Raw genomic sequence first — 21884 nt, forward strand, 5'->3', positions numbered from 1 at the left:
TTTATACATTATTTTGTTTACACATTATTGACAATTATGTAAGTTTAAAAATAAATATACTTATATTATTATAATGATTAAAACTGGTGTAAAGTATGATTTTATTTTTAGAGTGAACGTAGTATATGTGACTAATATAATAAAATCATGAGGCATCTAAATAACTTTACTACTTTATTGTTCTTCAGGAACTTGCCTATGCCTGCTGATTTCTATATTCGACCAAAACGAAATTTCTCTATTAAAAATTGGCCTCTTCTATATTTTGTTTATCACATAAATACGATAGCTAATCCATACAAGTTACTGGCTTAATCGTAATACTATATTTTGAATTGATTGATTGGTCAAATTTATCTGTTTTTGGATATGTTATATTTTTTTCTGTTATAGATAAATAAAACAACCGGATTGGATTAACGGTATCAATATTTAAATTTTTGTTACAGTTCCTATTATTCCTGCTGATACGACCAAAGGTAATTACAAAGTCATTCTTAAATTATAAATAGAAGTTATGATTTGATTGAATGTTACAACTATTTTTATATAGTTTTTTATTCATAATTTAAGTTATTATAGTTTAACGCACCTAATTTAATTCTTGTCAAAAAATCGGCTATGTTTTAGCATTGAACATGCTCTAGCTATGGCTCTCCAGCCGCTAAACGATACAACATAACGACAATAAATTTCAATACGAAAGTAGCGGGCCTACATTAAACGTACAATAACATATAAGATGCCATCGAAATAATAACTAGGCGTCCTCGTCATGCAAACATACAGCCTGAACATATAACTAAGATTATACTATCGTCATAAATCGCAAAGAGATTGTAGATCAGAAATCATCAACATTCAGGAGCCAGCAGGCTAAAGCATGTTTCATGTTTAATTTTTTTAGCCGTTAAGCTTAAAGTAAACTGTACAATTTTTTTTCTGAATTTACAAATTTAATGTCGAAGTCAAATGATGAGAGAACGTATGCCTATCGTTGTAAATTATTCGATTACCTGCATAAATTGGAATACACTTTTGTCCCCGAATATAATTAATAAAGGATTATGATAAATTATTAATATGAATTTCCTGCCATACAAATTATCATACAATTTTCGCACATCAAATATTATAGCAAGTCCTTCATTTTCTATCTGTGGAAAATTACCCTTAGCGTATAATAATGTTTGGGATACTTTCAATTAAATTTTCAGATAAAAATTTAGATTGCGACAATACTTTTGCTTTCTTACCTTCCTTGCATTTTGCAGCGAAATGACCTTTTTCATTTCAGATGTTTCAGTTGTAGTCCTTGAATCGACAAAATATGCGACCCCATATCCCAAAACTTGAAATTCGCCCGACTATCATCTCGTTTGAACTTGCGTGATTGCCTCTGATCGACTTCGTCCGTCTCCTAATCATTTTTATCTTCTATAGTAGCTTCTTTGGCAGTAACTATTTCTGAGAGGCTTATGAATTTTGTGCTTACTCTACAAGCATCTCTATCAAGTAATTGGGCTTGCTCTTTCTCTGGATCCATACCCTCTACGAAAATGTCACAGACGACAGTAGACAACTCTGACAAGAAATTGCATTTGGATGCAAGGTTTTTGACTATGGCAAGTTATAATTTAAAAGAAATTGCTCCATGTGCTTGGAACGCATAAACTGTATACGATTTTATGAATTTTTTCACTTATTGATAAAAGCAATATAGCCTCTTTTGAACTACGTATACAATTCCGTTTGGCAGAAAAAAATATCTATGCTTAGATTCGAATATGGCCACGTCCATTTTAGGTTCAAATATTCCGTGGTTCCAAATACTTGATACAATTTAATTATTTGTATTGGTTTCAGACATAAGTTTTTTTTTTTTGTTAAGTTCGCCGAACTTAATATACATGTAAATAATTTTTATTTACTTTTAGTTGACAGTATGTGAAATATAGAATTTTCTTAGTCACCCATTTGTTATATACTGGTATGAGAGATAACACAAAACATAAAACTAATAAAAAAATAGTGTTATTCCTATCACATTTTCTTTTGGTCTCTACCAATGAATACGATTCATAGCAAATTGCATAGTGTCAATTTTTCTTGTTTATACTTATTTTTAGCTCAAGTTATTTGTATTATAATTTTCTGTTTCGTATAATGTTACATATTATACATTTTCTATCTTTGTATTATACTTCTTATTATATTGCGTATTTTTCTTCATATATTGTACTTTGTATGTGTTATTTGTGTAATAAATGCGTATAAAGACTTTAAATATCAAAATATAACATAAATACGGATATATTTTAAATATGATATTTTTAACAAGCTTATACATAATTTTATAAAGGTAAAGAAACTTCAAAATGCCCCACACTTGGCGGAATGACGAAAAATATTGTTACTCAAAGTTTTAAAATGATAGGTAAATATAAATTTACAGTTTTAAAGATATTACTTTTTATTACAGCATGATTCTTTATGGATAACATAATCAATTTTTTTTAATTATATTGATAATTTGTGGGTTATTTTTAGAGATACTTTAATTTTTGTATTTTACAGTATTACCCATACATTCAAATTTCTAGAGTGAGGGGGGGGGGGCAATAGCGGCTCTATATTTACACTTTATTCAGCATTGATTAATTGTTATAAACTGTTATAAAAAAAATACTAAAATAATAAATACATACCGGGTTTGACTAACTATGTAGTTGAACTGTTTTTTTGTTATAGGTTGTACTCCGCATGATAATGAAAACCAAAGTAAATACAGTTTTTCGTTAGTAGAAAATAAAACTTATTGCATGTTTAAAAGATAAAATTGTCTTTATATTTTTTTGGTTTTTCACAATTTTGACCATAAAATAAATGTTTAAAACACTTAAATAGAAAATAACTAAATAGAAAAGACAAAATAATAAACATAAAAAAATAGAATATTATAAAATTTAGAGTGATGAAGGCTTTCATTCAAACGTTGCTAGAGAGTTATTTGATGTTATTAATAAATTTAGCTTCGATTGGTAGTTCTATCTAATTTTATTTTTAGAGTGACTGATATGTGTAAATATAACAACTGGTTTTAAATAAGTGTACGATTGTGTATATTTATGTGACAGGCAATCCTCTGCCTGCTGTTTCAAGTACAAGCACTGCCCTGCTAACGGGAAATGCAGTAACTACAAAAATATTGAAAATGAGGTTTTGGTGTTATATTATTTATGAGATTATTCTGCATTTAATTTGATAAGGGTTCATACAGAAAAAACGACATCTTCTGGCTTAAAATTCAATTTTAAAAAATCGTAACTACAGAATGTGTACAAAAATCTTATATTTCCTAGAGCAAAACGCAGTAATTAACAATTCCTACGATATAAAGTCGTATGTACACTGTAGTTACTGCCTTTTCAGTAATGACTCAAAACGTTCAATGCCTTTACTGCATTTTATTCTAGTAACACAACAACTTTGTTGTTATCATTTCCTGCCAATTGTCGTAAGAGCTTCAGTTATCATAATAATTTATACTGATAATAAGTCCCCCAAAAAAACCAACAAAAAAGCTAACCGTGTCATGCTTAAAAATATAGTTGCAATTAGAGTTGAACGAGGACAGTATGATCTTTTATACAAAACTAACCTAACCGATGAAAATTATAGGCGTTTAGACTTTATAAAAAGCGGTTACATTAATCAAGCAGTTTCAATGCCTTCAGCCAAAGTCGCTCCCTGTGGAATTCCACAGACTAAAAGAAATGAAATCCTAAATACTCTTAAACAAGTTCTACTAGAAGACAGGAAATTTTTTTGGAAAAATTTACCTGTTTTTTTAATTTAAATGTTGTAAAAAATATATTTACAGTAATCTTAAATGTCAAAAGTATGAACCCCTTTTTTTAAATTATTTGTTAAAGATTATATATCAAATTTGTATTTTTTTATAATAATTATTATTATTAAAAAAATTAAGTTAACTATAATAATTTATGTACATTTAACCATGTTTATAAGGGTTCCTTAATTAGGTTTTAAGTACTGTGATTTGTTTTTAATTTTTTTTTTTGTATATTGTTCATTGTTTAAAACTTATAGTTAGGTACTCATTACATTATTATTATTATGATAATTTAATATAACAAAATTATGTGATAATTTATAAGACAAAAAGTATTTTAATTAATGACTTGTAAGTGTTTTTTATTTGTACTAATTAATTACTGTAGTTACTGCATTTTCTACAAATAGTGGTATATTATGATATTTATGATACTGCATTTAATATTTGTAACGCCATATGATATTATGTAGATAATGCTAAAGTAAAAGGCAGTAACTGTGTTATTATGTGACAAATTTCAGGAATAATGTATTAATCACAAAATGTATAGTATCTTTGAATTTCTGACATAAATTTCCATCTGTTTCATTCAAAAGGTATACTTACAGTCTTAAACTAATTACAAAAACAATATAAATACAAAAGTTCATTTTCCCGAAAACTTGATTTTTGTAGTTACTGCCTTTCCCGTTAGCAGGGCAGAGCACAAGTAGTTACAAATTTATTCGTTAGTTATAAATGGATTTTATGGCTTGGTTGAACGATAACATTTTCTTTATATATTTTTTGTTTACACAGTAATTACAATAAATATATCCAACAGGTTCGATTAACTACATCATTTATATGTTTTTTTGTTACAGGTTTTTATCCAGCACCTGATGCCCAATACAAAAGAACATACACAGCTACTCGTTAGTAGTAAAAAGAAAATTATGGCTTGTTTGAAAAATAAAATTTGCTTCGTATATTTTTTTATTCACACAACAATTGACTTTAAGTTGGGAAGACTTATTTTAAGGGTTCTAGAATGGAGTATTAATTTAACACTATTTTAAACAAAGGACTAGATAAGAATTGAGCGAATACAGAATACATTTTTGCCTATATCGCACTTTTACTAAAAATACTGCATCCTCTCACGACTACATCACTGTCCGCACTTTTCATAACATAGCTTCTTTACCTTAGCTGATCATCGGAAAAACGCTGTACTCTATTTTATTTGTTCACCCCTTTTAGGCTTCATTAATGCTCCTTATATTCAAATTACCATATATTTTTTCGTTCCTTCCCACTCTATTTGTACTTACGAATATATAAATAAATATTTTATTTTCAAACGAGTTATTCATACATACATTTATACAGGTATTGAAACTTCACGTCTGAAAGAACTTGGAAAGGCGAGAAGAGATATTACTGGAAATGTTATAATAAATGTACTTACCCAAAAACTAGGTGATTATATATATTGAGTATTGATGCTTTTAACGACATATATTTTTTATAGCATGAATCATTATTGATAACTGCATAGTTTATAGGCTACTTAACACGACCAATATTTGTTAACTTATTAAACATTTTTGGTTTTTCTTTTTTGAGACACTTTAGTTTTTGTTATTTTATAATATTTACATTAACATACATAATATTTAATATAACATTTAAATGTTTTTGAAAAGCTCTAACAACTAGAATAAGTTGCTTAAAGTTACGAGTCGAGAACGTTTCCATGAATTTTCAACTCGTTTTTTGGGTTTTCTAAGCGTGTTTAGGGGTTCCCGTATTAATTTTAGATATTTTATGTAACATTTTTCAACTTTCTAGAAAAAATTCTTAAATTTTGGTCAACTCAAAAAAAAACAAATTTATAAATTATAAACTCATTTTTAATGACTCTAATACTAAAAATAAAAAAAAATAAAATACACAATTTTTTCCAGGAAGCTGACATTTTTTCAATGATACATATTATATAAATAATTGTATAACTTGTATTAATTACATTTAGTATTTGAAGGGGTCAATAGATAAAGGTATTAACTAACATTTTTTTCGAAAATGCATTTTATTGCATAAATAAAAGGGTTATAGTGTCATAGTATAGTATAGAGTATCTCTAGACCGATAGTTTTCCTCTTATAAGTTATTTCATTTATTGAATATACAAAAGTTTCATAGCTTTCGTTTAATATTTAGTTACAAAAGTCGCGTTCATGAAAAATTTCAAAAATTTCAGTTAACACCTTTATCCACTGAACCCTTCAATTGTGTCTTGCACAAAAAAGAAAAAATGATAACTGACAAGTTAAATATGTCAATTTTTAACAACTGTTTTTTTATTTTTTAGATGAGTTTATCTCGGGTGGCCAGAAGTATCCTGTTCAAAATATTTGTGTTTTGATTGGAATATGGGTTAGTCTAAAAATGACTTCAAACACGTCTGTTTTAAACACTGGTGATGTTTGTGAAGTACAATTACTATTAGGGGATAAAGTTAGTAATATTGTAAAATACAGACCATTTAAATACATATATCACCAAGTAAAAGCAAAGGACATTGATGGTCGAATGGAAACACTAACTGCACAACTACGAGATAATTTAAGTATTCCACTTAAGTTTAAATAATAAATAAATACATTTTTCCCATTGCACTAACTTATTTTATATTGCTTGTATTTATTTATTGTTATTGTTATGTGGTATTGTTGTTTAATTATTATTATTATCTTTATAATCATCAGCTGTTTGTCATATGCAAAATAAAATAAATAAATTCTAAAATAAACTCACGATTTGAAACATATTTGTTGTGGTTTATTATTATTATTATTGCGTACCTATGGTTTTATTTTTACCGAAAGTAGACTATTCATGACCTAGATTTGTTACCTAAGAGGGAGAGGATAGTAAGCTCTCGCCAGACTTTACAGGGTAATTAATTAAGGATAAGACACTCATTTTCTCGGAAGATATAAATATTTTAAACAATATTTGTTTCCAATACTTTTAGGTACATATTCTACTAAATTTTTACATCCCTTATTCGTAAAAAAATATATAAATGTGTTATTTTTAAATGGAAACACCTATATTTAATTCCATATATTAGTATGGAAAAAATAAAATAAAATATTAGCGTTTGAATTTTTCATTTTCATTTATCAGTTCGTTTGCTATGACTTAGTAAAGATATTATATTTCTCTTAATTAATGCCTTATTTCTGAGGTGTATCAAAAACCAGTAGCACGTACAACCAATATTTATGCTCGTATTATCCGATAACCGTCAAAAACCAGACGGCAGATAAGCAGTTTTAATCTAACTATTCAAACATACTGGGGGATGAAACGGTTGACCATAAATAAACTGGTATCAAATCTGTGGCATAGTGATTTAACCACAGCGACCATAACCGTGGTATTCACGCAACAGCCTTATAACATATATTTTTGACTATTTTTTTTTTTTATAAACACGTTGCCGAATTATTACAGATTGTAGCTGTAGCCGCCAATGATTGTGCATAATTGTTATCACAGATTTTATTAGTTCAACTATGTGAAAATTAAGTCAACAATACGATTTTTCAACACAAAAAATAAAAGTTTATTTATTCGTTTTTGTAATTAATGCTCAAAATGTTGTCAATTCGTATCCAAACAAAGTGATAACCGTTTTTTTATTTCATCAGTTGTTACCTTTTTCAAAATCGTGTCCGGTACATATAAGCATATATGTTTTATTCTATTTTTAAAGTGTCTACATCAACTATGGGGGTTTTATAAACCTCGTTCTTTAGGAAGCCCCAAAAATAAAAATCCATGACTGTTAAATCAGGTGATCTGGTATACCTTCGCTCTTCGTACCCATCCATCGACTACCAAATGTATTAGATAAGTAATTTTGCACAGTTTTCGCACTTTGGGCTGGAGCTCCGTCCTGTTGCCAAAATATATTTAGCCGCTTCTAGCGGTAAATTTTCCAAAAGTGATGGTAAATCATTTTTCAAAAGCTCTAGATATTTCCTAGCATTAAGACTACCTTGATAAAAATAAGGATCAATTATATGACAGTCAATGATGTCACACCACACATTGACACTTCAACGCACTTGAGTTTTATTTTGCGAAATACAGTGAGGGTTCGTATCGCTCCAGAAATGTCTGTTGTGTGAATTAACAGTACCATTATTATAAAACTTCGCCTCATCGGTCCACAATATATTTAACAAAAATGACGGTTCTTCTTTCAATTTAATAATTATTTTGGCAACATACTCAAGACGACGTTCAAAATCACTAGTGGTTATCAAGTGGTCTATGATAAAAAAATCACCCTGTATGTACACATATTTGTAGTATTGTCATTATCGCAGAAACCTACAATATCAAATAACATGTTTATAAAAAAATGTAATGAAACTAAATGAAACATACCTAATACTCCCCATGTCCGTATGCCCCACCGCCTCAACGATTGCTTTTGTTTTTGTAATTTCAATAACTGGTGACTAAAAATTTAAACTCGGCTTCCGAACAATGTAAATATGTTAGTCAAAACGGAAAATAAATATGTTGCTTATGTTAATAGTATTCGCAAAAACCATTATTCTGAAAAACATATTTACATTGCATTGTTTCGGTCGACATAACAGATTCTATTCGACAATTGTAAAAAAACCTTTGAAGCAGTCGGTTTAACTAACATTGAATTTGTTTAAGTAAGTAATATTATCAAAACTTCAAAAACTAATAGTACACTTTCGATATATTTCTCTGATTTTCATATTTTTTCAGCACATAGACCTTCGATAACATTTAATCCACTAGTCCTATTTCACTATACACCTAGGTCATAAGTAAGTAATATAATCAAAATTTTATTTTAAATAAATTTTCATATCAAATACCAATTATAAAAAATTAAACCATGCGGAGGAGCGTAGAAACATTAAAATTTAGATTTGAGGTTATTTGAGTATAGGGGCATGGCTGAAGACATTCTTTACAATTTTGACTCGATTCAACAGTTTTAGTTATAGAAAGTTGAAAAACTGACAACTTTTTTTTATAGTTGTTTTCCGTTTTTGTGGTGAAGAAGTTGACTTTTTCTACTTTTGACTCACCAAAGTCACTAAATCACATATAATTTCGGATATCTAACGTAAATCGGGCCATAGTAAAACATAGTATTGTGTTAGCAGATACAAAAAAACACACATCATAGGAATTCTACTAGCTCGGCATCGATGCTAAAAAAACAGCTTTGTAAATAAACTAACAACGCTGCAAAATATGTTTTTATTTTACTGTATTGCCGAAATATGGACAACCAAAATGTAGGTAGAAGTAGAACGTAGTCGTAATTTAAAATTTAAAAAAAACATTGTGCGTAGTTTTTTCTTGTATTGTTTATGATAAAAGTTTTTTATTTATACCGTACATACTTTAAATAAACATTATACCGGGTGATCCATCTTATGTAAGACACATATTGTACACACTGTATCACTTAGTTCACATAGGTGCTTGTGATTTATTGTTCGTATTCACATAAAAACATGTTGATGAGAAGTTCGCTTAACTATATATACATACAAGTTAGCTAATGTTTATTCTATACAGATTTTTTTTTATCAGTGCATGAGGAAATGTGGAGTGTAGAATTTTTTTAACTCCCCGAATTTCCCCCAACCCTCCTGTTTTTCCACCCTGTTTTCTAAACTTTCATCACTTTAAAAATACTTGTCCAAAACTGGTTATCAACCAATCAAAATTTTTGAACGTTTTCTAAATTAAAAAAGCTTATGGAATATATGCGTTACCATTTAAGTTTAAAAAGCCGCTTTAAAGAAAACTAAGTAAGGATGAGGTCGAAACAAAAAAATTGTGAAAAATTGAGATAAGGTACAATGTATAAAAACGACGTAAAAAAAAATGTAATTTCTTATATAATCCTATGAGATATTGAGTGGCCTATGATAAAAAAAACACCCTGTATGTATACATATTTGTAGTATTGTTATTATCGGAGTAACCTATAAAAACAAATAACATGTTTATAAGAAAAATGTGTTGAAAATATAGTGATTCATACCTAATACTCTCCGTTTCTGATATGTCCCACCGCTTCAACGATGGCTTTTGTTTTTGTAAATTCAATAACTGGTTAGTAAAACGTTTAAATTACGCTTAGGAACAATGGAAATATGTTAGTCAAAACGACCGAATGTTGCGTATATTACTAAATTCACAAAAACATATTTACATTGCATTGTATTGGTCGAGATCATACAGGCAATTCGATATACCTAAAGTAAATCGGGCCATAGTAAAACATGTTATGGTGTTTTCAGATACAAAAAAACACACATAATAGGAATACTAGCTCATCACTGATGCTAAAAAACCGCTTTGTAAATAAAATAACAACGTTACACTATACAATGGTTATACTGTATTGCAGAAATATGGACAAACATAATGCACTTAAATTATAAATGCACATCCATGATGAAAAATTGTACTTAAAATTTTTGATTCTGTATCTTCAAAATACAACTCATGTTCAAGTTATTTTTCATCAAGTGCTTTTAATTAGTCATAAAATATAATATATATATATATATAGTTAATTATCTAAGGACTTTCTCGTCCAAAACATTGCAGAGCGTCGAAAGTATAGGTTTTACTCTGATGTGGGCTTTTTTTTTATCTTTATACACTGTAACTTTTTTAATACTGAACCAATTCCTTCGAGTAGCAACTCTATAAATCACAAATTTCATCTAGTTGGTACTTTGTTGGGGGGGGGGGTTAAGGTTAAAAAAGTTTACTTCTTCAGATTCGAAATTTGGAGAAAAAAAACCGTACGAGTTTTTAAGTTAGAACTTTTTCTGGCTATAATTTCGAGAATACGAGTCGGATCGAATTGAAATGTATAAGAGATATTTTTTTAGTATGCTCGCACACGTCACTTGTATCAATATTAAATTAAATCCGTTTCCCAACCCCCTAGAAGGGGTTCAACTTTTTTTTAGTTTTTTAGTCGTAATTTTAGGACCTTTAAGTTGAAAATTTGTCAGTAGTTAGAACTCATATGTATTCATAACATATTAAATGGAAAACAAATTCGGCACTACAGTTTTTTTTTTAATTGACGGAAAACTGTGTTTTTGCAAATCGCGTATATTTTAACAAAACGTCTAAAATCTTTAAAAAAAAACAGTACACTGGGGTCGGGGCATAGTAGGAACGGAGAGGTCACAGTTTTACAGAAATATTTAAATCTGAAAGTGATAAAATCACTTTCAAAAAAACGCTTCGATGCAAATAAGTAGATAGTATTTTCAAGCCTGTACAGTCCAAACCAAGCACAGTATAAACCAGCAAAGTTAGATAGTGATAAATTGAGTTGCAGTATTTACAAATAAGCATAAAAGCGTTTTTTTGAAAGTGATTTTATCCGAGAGGGCTATTACAGTAGAGTATAGGCATAATGAAATCAATGCAACGAGGAGACGAAAGGTCACCGATCTACAGGATTATTATAAAGAAAAGTGATAAAATTAAATAAAATCACATACCAAATAAACGCATTGATGCTTATTTGTAAATACAGCACCTCAATTTAATACTTTCTAACTTTGCTGGTTTATACTGTGCTTGGTTTGGACTGTACTGGCTTGAAAATACTAACTACCGATTTGCATCGATACGTTATTTCTAAAGTGATTCTATCACTTTCAGATTTAAAAATTTCTGTATAACTGTGACCCATTATGCCTCGACCCCTTTGTACTGTTTTTTATAAATACATCTAACTGACAATAGGTGCAACCTGTATTTTTTAAGAATCAACCTCTAACTACACCGTCCCAAAATACACCCGATTCAACTACACAATACATTTAAAAAAAATTCCATTCAAGTAATTGAAATTAACTTGAATTATCCTAATATTTATTTTTCCAGATAAAAATGAAAACTTCCTGTATTTTGATATCATTAATCTGCGTAAATGCCATATTGATGGCTGATATAGGTATATGTAAGTATTTTATTTTCATACTTATCCACACAAGGTAGATAAATTTCTATGAAAAAAAAAATAATTAGCTTTTCTTTACAGTGGACTATATAGAGTTAGTTGAAATTTCAAGTAAGTAATATTTTATAATTATACTGAATAACTTTGTTATTTCTTAAATTTTGCGAATTTCATCCATAACTATTTTTTAAAAACATTTACTACAGACGAGCAACTCCAAAAAGCTACTGATTCTAAAGTCGCTAACGGAAGTAAGAAACATTTTAATATACTATTAAAAAATTGTTGTGCAATAATTGCTTAAGTGTCAAATTATTTGTAAATTAAATATAAATTTATTTACATATTTATGCGGACGCCGCACATGCATTCTTACTATATAAAAATATTAGTTTGCTTTCATGGTACAGTGTTTCCAAAAAATAACTTTAAAAAAAAGTTACCTTTAACACCTGAAATTTATGAGCTTTGACTTTATTATGTTAAAATGTTGTAAATAATTTCCAACACTCAACTTCTTAAAACATGAGTGGAGTGCCATCTTCTTAAAGTGGTAGTTTAATATTCTCGATTGAGTCTGTGCACTATCGCACATGGCCACAAGCCTTCACTAAAAGTTACTATAATTTACTATGAGCCCACCTGATTCTAAAAATTGACTATTTACCCCAACAGGGGTAGTCGGTAACGTATGGTGTATTTTTTTTAATGATTTTTATGTTCATTTTGATTTTAATTGGAATTTTTCTATTGGTCAAACCTTTATTTGTTTGTTCTAGAGGGATTGGAGAATGTACTTACAAACATGATAGATGTAGAACACTATAATATGAGTAATTATAATTATGTGATAACAAAAAAAAAATCTTAGTTTTAGAAGAAATGTATTTAAAAAAATACAAAAATGTATCTTTAACCCTTTCATCGCCATTGTGTTTTACACACTGCAACACATCCCAAGCATCGCCATCCTGGAAAAAGGTTTCATAGTTATTTAGTTGATTAAAGCATAAAAGCAAGTCCAGGATATTAAAATAGTTAACGCTAATGTTCAGTGATAATAATCTTATTTTACTTTGTTCTACTTCCCCATATTATTAAATTCAGCCGTTGTCATATCTTTAGGTTTCAAATGTATTTAATATAATAGAGCTGATTATTTTGTTCCGAATTACTAATACACATATTATTTTTTCTTAACTTCTCTACTTTAGTTTATGATATTATAGAAAATTAAATTCACTACCATTAATTTTTGTATTGCTAATTTCAGAGAATAATAATCAAATGTTCACTGTACCGGGTAATAATTCCATAATAATATTACCACGCAGTCTTTCGATAGTCATTATGTATACAACGTTATCGCTTTAATTTCAGAACTTGCAGATACTCACAACTCTTACCTTCTACAAGGTAATCAATTCTTACTTCTATGTATTTCAAATTCAATATTTATAATGCTTCACAAAGAATTACATTAACAATATTAGTTTTTCATACACAAAAATATGTACATAATATAAGTTTATATTATTTTAAAATTTAGATGCCATAATGACAGAAAAAAATACTTTGCAACCGAAAATATTCGACATTATAGGTGAATATTTTTAGTAAACAATTTATTAAGCGTGAAAGCAAACAATCTACAAAAATATTAGATTAGTACATTTATTGGTATTTCAAACAAATTTTACACAATTTTTTATGTACATGGAATACATTTAGGTTCATCAAGGATTAATAGTTCACAAGAACTTTTGTGAAAGACAATTTATTATGACGAATGCATTTTTCAAACGTTGCCACTTACTAGAGATTAGTTTTATAATTATAAATAGTTTTGTATTAATTAATTAGTCAAATTTCATTGATTTTTTGAGTAACTATTATGGATAAATATAACAACCTGGTTTAAGTAGCTGTAATTGTTTAAATTCTTGTTTCAGGTATCGCTGCTGATGAACCTAAAAGTAAATACGAAGTTATTCAATAGTTAACGCTATATTTGAAATTGATTAATTGAAACTGTTATGGATAAATACGGCAAACCTAAAATAATAAATTATTTTTACAGTTATTCCGGCGGCTGATGAGAGTAACCAAAGTAATTACAAAGATATTGACTAGTAGTAAAAAGAAATTATGATTTGATTTAACAATCAAATTTTCTTTATACATTATTTTGTATACACATTATTAACAATTATGTAAATTTGAAAAAAACTTAAATGATTAGTTGGTGTAAGTAATTTTATTTTTTGAGAGACTGTTATGGATAATACAGCAATTGGGTTCAAATAACTTTATATATAATTTATATTTATGTTCCAGTAATACCTATGCCTGCTGCTACAGCCAAAAGTAATTACAAAGTTAATTTAGTAAAGTTTAGATGGGAAAGATTACTAACATAGTAATTATAATAACTATTATATTTAGGGTAATTTTTGGAAAGGCGTTTATTAATTTTTTACATTTTACCACAAAATGCAATTTTTAACGTAATAGATTGTTGACGTTTTATGTTAACAAATACTTATTATATATATAAATACTTATATGTATATATATAAACGTAAACGACATTTATATTTTCATTAGTATTGCTTTGTCTGCGGGCCATTGAATCCTACAAACTAAAGTTATTTTATTTCTTGACTGTGCTCATCTCCTTGGTTATTATGATATTTTTCAGGAACTGTAAATCTTTCTTGCATGATTACTTACTTCGTGGTAAAACGAGTTTTCTCTATTAGAGATTGGCCTCTATATTTTGTTTATCACATTAATACGATAGCTAACAGGTGCATACGAGCTATTGGCTTAATCTTAATACTATATTTTGAATTGATTGTTTGGTCAAATTAATCTGTTTTCGGATATGTTATGTTTTTTTCTGTAAATAACAAACAGTGTTATGACTGAAATCGGATTAAATTACTTAATTGTTCATTTTTTTTCCTTAAAATGTCTGTTATTTAAAATTTGTTTTCCCTTCCCAATACCTATAAAAAATAAGGAGCCGTGGACAGTATATTAGTTATGTGTAAACATCTTATTACAGTTTTTGCAGTTTTTAATATAAACTCCACAATCATATCATATATTCGTCCCTTATTCATACAATGTGTTTCTGGAGTCTAAGGAGAGAAGGAGAAAACTTCCTGACCCAGATCTATATAAGAATCAATAATTTATACAAACAATTTTTCCGTTGATTCAAATTTGTAATTTATCATATGTAATAAATTTTAATGGAACTTTTTTAAAATACAGATACTTATATTAATATATACTAGGTTCTACTGTGTATTTTTCTTCATATATTGTACATTTTATGCGTTATTTGTGTAATAAATGCGTATAAACACTTTTAATATCAAAATCATATATAAATACAAATATAATTTTAAAAATTGTATTTTTAACAATCTTATATATAATTTTATAAAGGTAAAGAAACTGCAAAAGGCACCAAATTTGGAGAAATGGCGAAAAGTTATCTTACACAAGGTTGTAAAATATTAGGTAAATATAAATTTACAAATTTAAAGATGTTTCTTTTTATTACAGCATGATTCTTTACGGATAACACAATCAATTTTTTTTTAATTATATTGATAGCTTGTGGTTTTTTTTGGTCGATTCTTTAATTTTTTTATTTTACAGTATTACACATACATTTAAATTTGTTTCTAGAGTGGGGGGGGGGCAATAGCGGCTCTATATTTATACTTTATTCAGCATTGATTATTGAAACTGTTATAAAAAAATACCAAAATAATAAATACAAACCGGGTTTGATTAACTATATAATTGAAATGTTTTTTTTGTTACAGGTTGTGCTCCGCATGATAATGAAAAGCAAAGTAAATACAATGTTATTCGTTAGTAGTAAATAAAACTTATTGCATGTTTAAAAGATACAATTTTCTTTATATTTTTTTTGTTTACACAATTTTGACCATAATAGATTATTATAAAATGCAAAGTGATGAAAGCATTCATTTGAACGTGGCTAGAGATAATATTATGTTATAAATTAATTTAGTTTCGATTAGTTGGTCTAAGTAATTTTTTTTTTAGAGTGACTGATATGTGTAAATATAACAACTGGTTTCAAATAAGTGTACGATTGTGTATATTTATCTTACAGGAAATCCTCTGCCTGCTGTTTCAAGTACAAGCATAAGTAGTTACAATGTTATTCGTTAGTTATAAATAGATTTTATGGCTTGGTTGAACTATAACATTTTCTTTATACATTTTCTAATTATACAGTATTTACAATAAAGTATAATTTATTTGGGTTTAATTAATTACAAAAATCTACTATTATATTAAAGTATTATAAATTAAATAATACATATTGAACGGTGTTAATATTTTTTTAACATTTCATTCAAATACAATAATTATAAACATAGGTAACAATTATTTGTTGTCAAGACGTTTAAGTTTAAAAATACTTGTAACTTGGCAGATACAATTCTATATTTGAATCATAGCATTAGTAACCCACTCGCGAACAGTTCGGTTTCTTTTACTATTTTTTCAGACGTCCTCAACGGACCACTGTTGTCCTCTATATTTTCTTAATTTCATTAAAGGGATTTTTGCAAAAATAAGAAGTTCCTATTGTTTGCAGAAGACATTAACATCTTATTTACGCATTCTCTATACTTAGAGATCACTTAAATGCGGTAGCTAAAAGGGTCTTAAAAGACATGGATTTTATGTTAATACTATATTTTGCATTTATTAATAATTGTTCATTTTATTCTCATTTTTATCACTGTTATGGATATATATCAAATAGGTTCGACTAACTGTATAGTTAATTTGTTTTTTTTGTTACAGGTTATTATTCTGCACCTGATGCCAAATTCAGAAGAACTTACATAGCTTACGCAGCTACTCGTTAGTAGTAAATAGAGCTTATGGCTTGTTTGAAAAATAAAATTTGCTTTGTATATTTTTTTATTCACACAACAATTGACGTTAAGTTGGGGAGACTTAATTTTAGGGTTCTAGAATGGAGTAGTAATTTAACAATATTTTAAACAAAGGACTAGATAAGAATTGAGCGAAAACAGAATACATTTTTGCCTATATCGCTTTTTTACTAAAAATACTGCATCCTCTCACGACTACGTCGCTGTCTGCACTTTTCATAAAACATAGCTTTTTTACCTATGCTGGTTTTCCGACCAACGCTGTACTCTATTTTATGTGTTCATCCCTTTTAGGCTCCATTAATTCTCCTTATATTCTAATTTCCATATACTGTTTCGTTCTTTCCCAGTCTGTTTGTACTTATTTGGACATTAAATTTTAAAATTAATTCGAATATATTAATAATTATTATATTTTTAAATGAGTTATTCATATATACATTTATACAGGTTCTCAAACTTCACGATTGAAAGAACTTGGAAAGGCGAGAAGAGATATTACTGGAAACGCTATAATAAATGTACTTACCCAAAAACTAGGTGATTACAAATATTCAGTGTACAGTGAATTATTCGTTTTACAGTGTTATGGATAACACAGTATTTTTTAGGCTATTAACACAAACAATGCTTTTTAACTAATTAAAAATGTGTGATTTTTTTTTCGAGACACTTTAGTTTTTGGTATTTTATAATGTCTACTAACATACATAATATTTTATATAACATTTAAATTTTTTTCAAGAGCTCTAACAACAAGAATAATATGATGAAAATGTTACTAGTTTTGGATAATTAGTTTTGAATTAATTTTTCCTCCCTTCCGTTATGTTTATAACTTTAAAGGGAACTATTTCCAAAGAGTTATCGATCACCCAAAATTATCTTAAACAGAAAATTACCCTATTTGTATTCATAATTATTTCAATTATTTTGATTACGGTGGTCGCATTTTCCAGTTTTTTCGACTTTTCCATGAATTTTTACCTTGTATGAATTTTACACATTTAATGTAAAATTTTTCAGTTTTCTAAAAAAAATTCTTAAATTTCGGGCAACTAGAAAAAAAACAAATTTATAAATTATAAACTCATTTTGAATGACTCTGTTACTAAAAATAAAAAATAAAAAACATTATTTTTTCAGGAAGCTGAGATTTTTTCTATGATACATATATAAAAATAATTGTATAACTTGTATTAATTACGTTTAGTAGTTGAAGGGGTCAATGGATAAAGGTGTTAAATAACATTTTTTTCGAAAATGCATTTTATTGCATGAATAAAAGGGTTATAGTGTTATAGTATAGTATAGAAGATCTCTAGACCGATAGTTATCATCTTATAAGTTATTTCATCTATTGAATATACAAAAGTTCCATAGCTTTCGTTTTATATTAAGTTACAAAAGTGGGGTTCCTGAACAATTTCAAAAATGTCAGTTAATACCTTTATCCACTAACCCCTTCAATTGTGTCTTGCGCAAAAAGGAAAATTGATGGCTAATAAGTAAAATATGCCAATTTTTAACAACTGTTTTTTTATTTTTAAGCTGAGTTTATCTCGGGTGGCCAGAAGTATCCTGTTAAAAAGATTTGTAAATTGATTGGAATATGGGTTAGTCTAAAAATGATTTCAAACACGTTCCCTACAAACAATGGTGATGTATGTGAAATAGAACTATTAGGGGATAAAGTCAAAAAAATTGTTATGTACAGACCATTGGACGGCATATATTGTCAAATAAAAGCAAACGACATTAATAGTGGAACGAAAAAACTAACTGCACAACTACGAGAGAATTTAAGTATTCCTCTTGAGTTTATATAATAAATAAATACATTTTTCACATTGCACTAATTTATTTTATTTTGCATATATTTATTTATTGTTATTATTATGTGGTATTGTTGTTAATTTATCATTAATATTAACATTATTATCTTCATAATCATCGGATGTTTGTCATATGCAAAATAAAATAAATAGTTTCTAAAATAAACTCTTGGCTTTAAACAAATTTGTTGTGAATTATTATTATTTTTATTATTATGGCGTACCTATGGTTTTGTTTTTACCGAAAGTAGACTATTCATGACCTAGATTTGTTACCTAACAGGGAGAGGATAGTATGCTCTTGATAGACTGTACAGGGTAATTCATTAAGGATAAGACACTCGGAAGATACAAATATTTTAAACAATATTTGTTTCCAATACTTTTAGGTACATATTGTACTAAATTTTTAAATATTTTAAATATTTTTAGGTACATCCCTTATTCGTAAAAAATATATAAATGTGTTTTTTTTTTTAAATGGGAACACCTATTTTTGATTCCTTATATTAGTAGGGAAAAAATAAAATAATTTATTAGCGTTTGAATTTTTCATTTTCATTTATCAGTTCGTTTGCTATGACTTAGTAAAGATATTATATTTCTCTTAATTAATGCCTTATTTCTGAGGTGTATCGAAAACCAGTAGCACGTACAACACATTGCCGAATTAATACAGATTGTAGCTGTAGCCGTCAATGATTGTGCTTAATTGTTATCGCAGATTTTATTAGTTCAACTATGTGAAAATTAAGTCAACAATACGATTTTTCAACACAAAAAATAAAAGTATATTTATTTATTTTTGTAATAAATGCTCAAAATGTTGACAATTCGTATCCAAACAAAGTGATAACCGTTTTTTATATCATCAGTTGTTACCTTTTTCAAAATCGTGTCCGGTAAATTAAAACATGTATATTTTTTTTTTTTTTTATATGTGTCTACATCAAATATAGGGGTTTTATGACCTCGTTCTTAAGGAAGCCACAAAAATAAAAATCCATGAATGTTAAATCAGGCGATCTTGCTGGCCATTGTATACCTTCGCTCTACGTACCCATCCATCGACTACCAAATTAGATAAGTAATTTTGTACAGTTTTCGAATTATGGACTGGATCTCCTTCTTGTTACCAAAATATATTTCGCCGCTTCTGGTGCGGTAAGTTTTCCAAAAGTGATGGTAAATCGTTTTTCAAAAACTCTAGATATTTCCTAGCATTAAGATTATCTTGATAAAAATAAGGACTAATTATATGACAGTCAATGAGCCCACACCACACATTGACGCTTCAACGCACTTGAGTTTTTTTTTGCGAAACACAGTGTGGGTTCGTATCGCTCCAGAAATGTTTGTTGTGCGAATAAACAGTACCATTATTATAAATCTTCGCCTCATCAGTCCACAATATATTTGACAAAAATGACGGTTCTTTTTCCATTTTAATAACTATTTTGGCAACATACTCAATATGACGTTCAAAATCACTAAACCGCAAGTGCTGAACAGAAGTGTATCTGTAAGCAAGAAACTTATTTTGTTTCGCTATACGCTGTACAGATGAGTAATTTAACCCTAACATTTCCTTAATGAAAATATTAAATAACTAATGTTTCACTTTTCTTATATATTTGTTTCAACATTAGTTTGACTTTTTGTCTTTTTACATTTGGTTTATTTTTCCAAATGTAAACTACCCGCAAATACCATGTTATTGTGAAGTCGCGCAAACATGGAGTAATGTGGACATGGCCGATCCTATGAGATATTAAGTGGCCTATGATAAAAAAATGACCCTGTATGTATACACATTTGTAGTATTGTTATTATCACAGAAACCTATAATACCAAATAACATGTTTATAAAAAATGTAATGAAACTAAAGAGATTCAAACCTAATACTCCCCATGTCCTTATGCCCCACCACCTCAACGATTGCTTTTGTTTTTGTAATTTCAATAACTGGTTAGTAAAAATTTAAACTCGGCTTCCGAATAATGTAAATATGTTAGTCATAACGAAAAATGAATATGTTGCATATGTAAATAGTATTCGCAAAAACAATAATTCTGAAAAACATATCTACATTGTATTGTTTTTGTCGACATAAAAGAGTCTATTAGACAAGTCGTAAAAAAACCTTTGAAGCAGTCGGTTTAACTATCATTGAAATTGTTTAAGTAAGTAATATTATCAAAACTTCAAAGTTCGTTTAATTGTACACTTTTAATATATTTTTCTAATTTTCATATTTTTTCAGCATATCGACTTTCGATAACATTTAATCCTCTAGTCCTATTTCATTATACATCAAGGCCATAAGTAAGTAATACTATCAGACTTTTACTTAAAATTAATTTTAATAGCAAATACTATTTTATTTAAATTAAATCCTGCAGGGAAGTTAAGTTTTATTGAAATTTAGATTTGAGGTTATTTGTGTATAGGGGCATGGCTGATAAACATTCTTTACAATTTTGACTCGACTCAACAGTTTTTCCCTAAGTTAAAGAAAGTTGAAAAACCGACAACTTTCTTATAGGTTTTTATTGTTCTGGTGGTGACTTTTTCTACTTTTGACCCACCAAAGTCACCAAATCACATATTATTACGGATTCTTAAGTAAATCAGGCCATAGTAAAAAATGGTATTGTGTTAGCAGATACAAAAAAAACACACATCATAGGAATTCTACTAGCTCGGCATCGATGCTAAAAAAATAGCTTTGTAAATAAACTAACAACGGTGCAAAATATGTTTTTATTTTACTGTTTTGCCGAAATATGGACAACCAAAATGTACATAAATGTAGAACGTAGTCGTAATTTTAAATTAAAAAAAAATTGTTCGTAGTTTTTTCTTGTATTGTTTATGATAAAAGTTTTTTATCCATACCGCACATACTTAAATAAACTTTATACCGGATGATCCATCTTATGCAATTTTTTGTCTATATTATTATGGAATAAAATCCATGTTTCCATTTGGCAAAAACAGGCCATCTTCTTACACGTATAAGGGATAAAATTAAAAATTCTCTAAGTATTGAAAACTATGGTAAAATATACAACCACCTAAATTTAAAGGAAAAAATAATTTTTAAACATTTTATATTTTTTAAAAAACTGAGTGTCTCTTACCAGATGGATCACCCTGTATTATA

At 28.0% G+C, this 21884-nt stretch overlaps 2 protein-coding genes and 1 long non-coding RNA gene across 4 annotated transcripts; all 3 read left to right on the top strand.

Moving 5' to 3' along the window:
* Nucleotides 1-393: 393 nt before the first annotated feature.
* Nucleotides 394-6565, top strand: LOC126842042 (uncharacterized). Of its 2 annotated transcripts, XM_050578898.1 has the most exons (5): nucleotides 400-479; nucleotides 2363-2437; nucleotides 4723-4773; nucleotides 5231-5320; nucleotides 6216-6565. In XM_050578898.1, the coding sequence occupies exons 2-5, from the start codon at nucleotides 2398-2400 to the stop codon at nucleotides 6494-6496; spliced, it is 462 nt and encodes a 153-aa protein (XP_050434855.1). In that variant the 5' UTR covers nucleotides 400-479; nucleotides 2363-2397; the 3' UTR covers nucleotides 6497-6565. The 2 variants fall into 2 exon arrangements, 1 of the variants encoding a protein (XP_050434855.1); XR_007686256.1 differs by lacking the exon at nucleotides 2363-2437 and having other exon boundaries at nucleotides 394-479.
* Nucleotides 6566-8557: 1992 nt separating this feature from the next.
* LOC126842043 (uncharacterized) lies at nucleotides 8558-12172 on the top strand. The gene is made up of 5 exons (XR_007686257.1): nucleotides 8558-8592; nucleotides 8669-8730; nucleotides 11846-11921; nucleotides 12003-12032; nucleotides 12128-12172. It is a non-coding gene; the product is annotated as an uncharacterized LOC126842043 (long non-coding RNA).
* A 1044-nt stretch (nucleotides 12173-13216) lies between these two features.
* Nucleotides 13217-18711, top strand: LOC126842044 (uncharacterized). The gene is made up of 11 exons (XM_050578899.1): nucleotides 13217-13224; nucleotides 13302-13337; nucleotides 13471-13524; nucleotides 13874-13897; nucleotides 14002-14031; nucleotides 14259-14288; nucleotides 15381-15455; nucleotides 15767-15796; nucleotides 16788-16847; nucleotides 17333-17422; nucleotides 18434-18711. Exons 3-11 carry the CDS (start codon nucleotides 13479-13481, stop codon nucleotides 18709-18711), a joined length of 663 nt encoding a protein of 220 aa, XP_050434856.1. The 5' UTR covers nucleotides 13217-13224; nucleotides 13302-13337; nucleotides 13471-13478.
* Nucleotides 18712-21884: the final 3173 nt, after the last annotated feature.

This window comes from Adelges cooleyi, unplaced genomic scaffold (genome assembly GCF_023614345.1).
Source record: "Adelges cooleyi isolate 19-005CV unplaced genomic scaffold, UGA_ACOO_1.1 ACOO_flye_CR_arks_rails_tigmint_CR_PRNA_415, whole genome shotgun sequence".
Taxonomy (NCBI): Eukaryota; Metazoa; Arthropoda; class Insecta; order Hemiptera; family Adelgidae; genus Adelges; species Adelges cooleyi.

What these genes read in the sequence shown, in the direction of transcription:
- LOC126842042 (XM_050578898.1), top strand. Translation starts at nt 2,398, where the DNA reads ATGACGAAAAATATTGTTACTCAAAGTTTTAAAATGATAG. An exon ending in TCAAAGTTTTAAAATGATAG is followed by an intron (nt 2,438 to 4,722) that starts GTAAATATAAAT and finishes TTTTTGTTACAG; the next exon opens with GTTTTTATCCAGCACCTGAT. An exon ending in AAGAACATACACAGCTACTC is followed by an intron (nt 4,774 to 5,230) that starts GTTAGTAGTAAA and finishes ACATTTATACAG; the next exon opens with GTATTGAAACTTCACGTCTG.
- LOC126842044 (XM_050578899.1), top strand. Translation starts at nt 13,479, where the DNA reads ATGACAGAAAAAAATACTTTGCAACCGAAAATATTCGACATTATAG. An exon ending in GCATGATAATGAAAAGCAAA is followed by an intron (nt 15,797 to 16,787) that starts GTAAATACAATG and finishes TTTTTGTTACAG; the next exon opens with GTTATTATTCTGCACCTGAT. An exon ending in CATAGCTTACGCAGCTACTC is followed by an intron (nt 16,848 to 17,332) that starts GTTAGTAGTAAA and finishes ACATTTATACAG; the next exon opens with GTTCTCAAACTTCACGATTG.